This window comes from Cebus imitator, unplaced genomic scaffold (genome assembly GCF_001604975.1).
Source record: "Cebus imitator isolate Cc_AM_T3 unplaced genomic scaffold, Cebus_imitator-1.0 Scaffold522, whole genome shotgun sequence".
Lineage (NCBI taxonomy): Eukaryota > Metazoa > Chordata > Mammalia > Primates > Cebidae > Cebus > Cebus imitator.
The window spans coordinates 731,028-738,370 of record NW_016107837.1 but is presented as its reverse complement, the minus strand read 5'-3'; the positions used below and the strand labels follow the sequence as shown (position 1 = coordinate 738,370).

General features: G+C 48.4%; 1 protein-coding gene across 8 annotated transcripts in view; it reads left to right on the top strand.

The window, feature by feature from the left end:
* Positions 1–7,343, top strand: part of GRK4 (G protein-coupled receptor kinase 4) — a 64,295-nt gene that overhangs the window by 40,620 nt on the left and 16,332 nt on the right. For all 8 annotated transcript variants that reach the window (XM_037733392.1, XM_017514289.1, XM_017514288.1 and 5 more), the window contains 2 exons: positions 1,858–2,048; positions 4,575–4,612. In XM_037733392.1, the coding sequence (XP_037589320.1) occupies positions 1,858–2,048; positions 4,575–4,612 (229 nt within the window). The remainder of the gene's footprint in view (positions 1–1,857; positions 2,049–4,574; positions 4,613–7,343) is intronic.

The window sequence follows — 7,343 nt, the reverse complement described above, 5'->3', positions numbered from 1 at the left end:
CTACCCAGGCTGGTCTTGAACTCCTGGGCTCAAGTGACCCACCTGCCTCAGCTTCCCAAAGTGTTGGGATTACAGGCGTGAGTCACCGTGCCCGGCTGAGGGTACTTTCTTTAGCTCCTCTTCTCACATGGACCTCCTCTCTCTGGCCTCAATTTGTTTTCTGTCTTTTGTTTTTTTCTGGGAAGTTTACCGCTAGGCCCTCAACTAGCATATCCCAATTGTATGAAGCCTCCCATTCCACCTTCACTGTTTCCGGGAAGGACAGAGCACTAGGTGGACTGGTATGAGCTCAGGGAAGCGGCTCCAGGCTTGATGTGTGCCTTGTGTCGTGTGGTTCTCCTCTCCAAACCCAGTGTCTCTCTACCTAGCTACACATCTCCTGCAGCAGCTGCTAAAGCATGAAGACTGGCTGAAGGGAGAGTGTGAACAATAATTATAAAATCATTTGTAGTGTTAGAGTTCTTTCCTTGAGACTGTTTGCTTCTTAGCCCTAAGGTTAGCTGCTTTGTGCTGGGGGACGAATGTTCCCAAACCGTTTACCTTTACAGCTGGTATCTGAGTTTAATAGCACGGTGTGTGTGTGATATGTCAGTTTCACACACAATTACATGGAAATCTTTCATACAATGGACTTACCTGGGAGTTGCTTTAAACGTTCGGCTGGGCTTGGCGGCTCATTCCTGTCATTTCACCACATTGGGAGGAGGCCAAGGTGGAAGGATCACTGGAGCCCAGGAGTTTAAGGCAACATAGGGAGACCCTATCTCTACAATGTTTTTTTTTGAGATGGAGTCTCACACTGTCGCCCAGGCTGGAGTGCAGTGGCATGATCTCGGCTCACTGCAACCTCTGCCTCCTGGGTTCAAGCGATTCTCCTGCCTCGGCCTCCTGAGGAGCTGGGACTACAGCCGCCTGCCACCAGGTCCAGCTAATTTTTTTGTGTTTTTAGTAGAGACGGGTGTTCACTTTGTTGGCCAGGCTAGTCTCAAATTCCTGACCTCATGATCCATCTGCCTTGGCCTTCCAAAGTGCTGGGATTATAAGCATGACTACTCCTGTGCCTGGACTCTGCAGAAAAAAATTTTTTTTTTAAAAAAAGGGCATCCAGTAGCAGTTTGAATGTAAAAAAAAAAAAGGCCAGACACAGCCAGTCATGGTGGCTCACACCCGTAATCCCAACACTTTGGGAGGCCAAGGTGAGCGGATCACCTGAGGTCAGGAGTTCAAAGCCAGCCTGACCAGCATGGAGAAACCCCTTTTCTACTAAAAATACAAAAATTAGCCAGGCACGATGGCGTATGCCTGTAATCCCAGTTACTTGGGAGGCTGAGGCGGGAGAATTGCTTGAACCCAGGAGGCGGAGGTTGTGATGAGCCAATATTGCGCCGTTACACTCCAGCCTGGACAACAAGAGCAAAACTCCGTCTCAAAAAAAAAAAAATTTGAAAGAAAAAGATCAGGACATTGGCACTTAAAGTTAAAAAAAAAAAAAAGGCCAGACACTGTGGCTTACGCCTGTAATCCCAGCACTTTGGGGGGCTGAGGCCCGTGGATCACCTGGGCTCGAGTGATGAGAGCACAGCACAGAGGAGTCATGATCCCAAGTATCGTGGTAAAGTTTCACCACTTCTTCGCTTAGCTCTAGAAAGTTCTCTCTTTTTGCTACCCAGCTGCGGTTAAATCTTCAGTATGCTAAGGTCCAAGAGGCACGTGATGTGTACATTTCTCTGAAACATAGTATTCACATGTTCTGATTATAAACCTAACAAGGATTATTTGCATATTGTTAGCAAATAGAGGAAATCACCAATGAATGAGCTTGTCCGTGTTCTGTTTTTATGATGTTGCTGTCTTTAGGTTAGTTTAGCCTACGCTTATGAAACCAAAGATGCCTTGTGCTTGGTGCTCACCATTATGAATGGAGGGGATTTGAAGTTTCACATTTACAACCTGGGCAATCCCGGCTTTGATGAGCAGAGAGCTGTTTTCTATGCTGCAGAGCTGTGTTGCGGCTTGGAAGATTTACAGAGGGAAAGAATTGTATACAGGTAAGAATGGTGCTGCCTAATGGAGCCTGCAAGCCTTGGAGCAGGTTTCTCCCAGCGCTGGGCTTCCCTGGCTCACACTGGTTGCTTCCAGGCTACGCAGGAGAGCAGCTCAGAGCCCCTGGATGGTGATTCATAGGGGTGGTCACTTACACTATGGGAAATATGGTCAGTCAGAGGGCCCTGGGTGGTGGTGGTGGTGGTGGTTGTCGTTTTTGAGATGGAGTCTCACTCTGTCACCTAGGCTGGAGTGCAATGGTGCGATCTCAGCTCACTGCAACCTCCACCTCCCGGGTTTGAGCGATTCTCGTGCCTCAGACTCCTAGGTAGGTGGGACTATAGGCACCCACCACCATGGCCAGCTAACTTTTTGTATTTCTAGCAGAGACAGGGTCTCACCATGTTGGCCAGGCTGGTCTCGAACTCCTGACTTCAGGTGATCCACCCGCCTCAGCCTCCCAAAGTGCTGGGATTACAGGTGTGAGCCACTGTGCCCGGCCTAAATCTCTAATAAATTGTCTTTTTGAAGGAGAAGTTTGTTTTTTACTTGTTAAGTTGATCACAATTAAAGGTAGTGCTACTCATGTAAGTGTGAGAAGAACACATTTCTAAGGTTCTTAGGTATTTTGACCATTCTGATAAGGAGCTATTACGTCCTGCCATATAAGATAACAACTTAATGTCTTGAAATAGCAGTTTCTTTTTGCATCTTAGAATTTAGTAAAGAAAATTCAATTAAACTTACTAGTTTAGTGTAATCAATATATTTAGTTTTAGGAGAAACAGCTCCTCTTCCTAGCCCTTGAATGCTGGAGTTCTGAGTCTCTTCTCAGTCACTCTCCCTGGGCAGTTTTATGTGTTCGCTTCTGTGGGTTCATCTACCAGTCATAGTGGGTCCCCCATATCCATGAGTTCTGTGTTGTGCATTCAACCAGCTGCGAATCAAAACTATTCTGAAAATCCTTCTCAACAGGCTGAAAGGGGAAAAAAGAGAAAACATTCAGAAAAAAAGGATGGTTGCATCTGTATCGAACATGTAGACTTTTTTCTTGTCACTATTTCCTAACAATACAGTATAATAACTATGTACATGTCATTTACATTGTGTCAGGTAGTATGTGTCATCTAGAAGTGATTTAAAGTACTTGGGAGGATGTGTGTAGGTTATATGGAAATTCGACACCATTTTATATCAGGGACTCGAGTACCCTTGGATTCTGACATCCAGAGGAAGGGGGCCTGGCATGGGACCTGATGGTGTCTGCCTTGCCACCTTGTAAGCCTGGCTCTCATGGCCTTTGTGAGACAGCTCCGTGCTGAGCCCTCCAGCCGCGGGCCCTCCTGCTCCCACACAGGCATCCCCTGGCCTCATCATGCGAGGGTTTCAGCCACTCAGGTGTCCTCACCTCGCCGCACCTTTGCAAAAGGTGCCACTCTTCCTGTCGTTCTGAGAGACTCCTGCTCATCCACACAGAGTTAGCCCATGCAGCATGAGGGTATGAGCCCGAGCATGGGCTCCTCCTCCACATCCCGTAGTGCTCCCCATGTTGTCTGCTCAGCTGGTCACGCCAGGCAGTGAGCTTCTTGGGAGTCTTTGATCTCACTTCTCCCTATTCTGATGGACCTTCAGCTTCTCCCTATCATATATGTCCTGTAGCCAGTATGGGATGCATCTTTCTCAAGGACCGGGGACCAGGCTCGGCAGTGGGGCTGAGCACTGAGCAGGGGCGGACTGCTGCCCTGGCTCTGAGGCCTCTGGAGACAGAGCTCCTCGCCTGAGGTGAGGAAGCCTTGTTGCCATTGCTTAGACGTAAGAGTCTGGTGGCACTGGAGCATGGAACACACCCGTAGGAGATTTGATTCTTATGTTACTCCTGGAGTAAATCACACTTCACAGGTGACTATGTCTCAAGGTGAGCTGGATTTTCTCATGTAAGCTTTGGCTCACCCGCCTGCACTTGGCGGGGGCTGGACCGTGTCTGCCCCGTCCACCACTGTGTCCAGAGGACTCACCGTCAGCAGTTATCACTAAGTACTTGTTGAATGAATGACCGATGGCCCCAGTGATATTCCCACCTCAGCCCCCTGAGTAGCTGGGACTACAGGTACACACCACTGCACCCAGCTTGAGGCATTCTGATATGGAGACTTTTCAGTTTGGGGAACTCTTAAAAATATATTAATAAGAGAAATTGAGCCACGTTCATTACAGACTAGTTGCTTTCCTTGCTACTGGAGTGCGTATTTAATCACTGAAATGTCTTCAGATCTGTATAACTACGCAAAGCAGTTCATTTTACACTGTCGTTGTATGTAAGTTGTTTGCTGAGATGGATTTTGTAAAATTCTCGTCCTGCCATGTGACTGCTAAAGCCTGTTTGCCGTGACTCGTGAAGGTCGGCTTTGTTCTGTGCCATCCTGGCCCTCGCTCACCGCCCCTGCTCGCGGCCGGCTGTTCCTGCTGGGAACTCAGGAGTCACAGTGCCAACTTCTGAGTAACTGAGGCTTTTGTTGTTTCTTTCCTTGCAGAGACTTAAAGCCTGAGAATATTCTCCTTGATGATCGTGGTAAGTGAGCAAGGCTTTCGCATGTAACGGGTAGACTTCGTTAGAGGGACTTGGATACAGGAGGTTGGGTGCAGAACATGGATTTAGTACTTAACAGAGAATGGAAACAACAAAAAAAAGAAAAATGCTTTAAAACAATGAAATACTATTAACATGATCATTCCCCTGTGTTTAGGCAAGAAGCAGAGATGGTTATAATTTCCAATTAATGATTGAGTTTTAGAAGCCTTTTTTTTTTGAGACAGGGTCTCGCTATGTTGCTCAGGCTGGAGTGCAGTAATCTAATCACAGCCCACTGCAGCCTTGAACTGCTGGGCTCAAGTGATCCTCCCTGCGTAGCTGGGACCACAGGTGTGCGCCACCGTGCTCGGCTAATTTTTATTTGTATTTTTGTAGAGATAGGACCTCGCTATGTTGCCCAGGCTCTTCTCAAACCACTGTCCTTGAGCAATCCTCCTGCCTTGCCTCCCAAAGCACTAGGACTACAGGCACGAGCCACTGTGCCCTGCCTGGAAGCATATTGAAGTAAACACAAAGTCAGAACATTTTCTCTCTCTTGTTTCTTGCTGTTGACCCACCGCCTGCTTTATCCCCTTTTAGATTCTATTCCCCTCTAAACGTTGTCATGCTGCCCCTGGTGCTCTCCTCTTGTGACATAGCATGTGTCACAGAGCAGGGTGCAGATGGCTACTTGCAGACCCTGTAACAGTGGACAGGGAGGGCCCCTTTGAGCAGGTTCCTTGTCAGCAGCACGGGTGCATACTCCACCGTGGTTCCTCCGAGGGACAGTCATACCCAGAATGCAAGGATGGTTGCACTGCCGAGCTGCGTGCTTGTGCTCACACATAGCTTCACAAGCAACGCTGGAAGAGAGCTTCTTTCAAGTGAGTTTTCTCAGCAAAGAAGGGTCTTACAGTCTAGTAGAGCGCATATGCACGGTCAAAGCAGCTTCTGCCAAGAAGAAGACAGGCGTCTAAGCAGACTGAGAGCAGTCACGGGGACTTGGAATGCGAATCCCCTTTTATGCCTCTGCCAGATGCTTTCATTCTTATCTAATTCATGTATGATACCCCACCCTGTGAGGAAGGAGGGCACTGGAATTCTCATTTTATGGAAGGCGATACCGAGATTTAGGAAGCAAACTTGTCCAGAGTTGTGTCCATAGCTCCTGGCTTAGCCTGTGGTTCGTTCCTGATGCTGTGCCACTAACCGGAGGTGGCATAAGTGGGAAGGGCACGAAGAGAAGCTGCTGACTTAATAAGTTCTTCAGTGGCTTAACAAGGGTAGAAGGTGCTCTGTATGCAAAGCGGAGCGATCACCAAGCGACGTGGTTGATGAGAACAGGGCACCGTGCGGAGCTTCCTTGTGTGTAAACAAAGCAGGGAATCGTGTGTGTGTGTGCTAGCTCAGAAACATAAGCATAAAGGGAGAATCATGAGAAATGATTAGAAGTGAAAACAAGGCAGGGGAGCACGCTGATAACCTTCTTCTGTGTTTTTAGTAGATTTTTCTATGTAGCTCCCTCTTCTTTGGAACTTTACCCCATGCATTTGAGCTGAGCCTCTTTCCCCAGCGCTAACCTCTGCCTGGCTGACTTAGCAAGACGCCCTGCTCTGCCCAGGTTCCTCTCCTGCGCCACCATCTGAAGGGCACTCCCAGGTGGGACGCCAGGATGGGCGCTGGGCCAGTTCACTGTCTCTTCTCTTGGGAACCACAGTCCTCTGATGCTGATGACCATAGTTTCCTTTTTTAAAAAATTGTTTTGAGGGTCAGGGTCTTTCTATGCTGCCCAGGCTGGGTGCAGCAGCTACTCACAGGTGCGATTATGGCACCATTACAATCTCAAACTCCTGGGCCTGAGTGACCCTCCTGCCTCCGCCTCCTGAGTAGCTGGAGTTTCAGGTATGTGCCACCACATCCAGCGGGGATTAAGCATATTTTAATTGTTACGGTGTGATCATACCTCACTGCAGTTTTAACCCCCGGGGCTCTAGCGATCCTCCTGCTTCAGCCTCCCGAGTAGCTGGGAATACAGGCATGAGCCACCATATCTGGCCAATTAAAAAAACACCTTGTAGCCTAGGCATGGTGGCTCATGCCTATAATCCTGGCACCTTGGGAGGCCGAGGCAGGTGGATCACTTGAGGTCAAGAGTTTGATACCAACCTGGCCAACATGGTGAAACCCTGTGTCTACTAAAAATACAAAAATTAGCCAGGAATGGTGATGCACCTGTCATCCTAGCTACTCAGGAGGCTGAGGCAGGAGAATTGCTTGAACCTGGGAGGCAGAGGTTGCAAAGAGCCAAGGTCACGCCACTACACTGCAGCCTGGGTCCAGCCTGGGTGATACAGTGAGACTCCATCTCAAAAAACAAACAAAAAACAGTAAAAGATTTATTTATAGTTCTTTTGGTCATTAGCAAAAGTTCTTTGGTTCTAAGGTTGTTCACTCAAATTAATTTAAAGTCACTCAGAGGCTGGGCACAGTGGCTCATGCCTGTAATACCAGTATTTTGGGAGGGCAAGGTGGGTGGATCACCTGAGGTCAGGAGTTCGAGACCAGCCTGGCCAACATGGTGAAACCCCATCTCTACTAAAAATACAAAAATTGGGCCGGGCGCGGTGGCTCAAGCCTGTAATCCCAGCACTTTGGGAGGCCGAGGCGGGTGGATCACGAGGTCAAGAGATCGAGACCATCTTGGTCAATATGGTGAAACCCCGTCTCTACT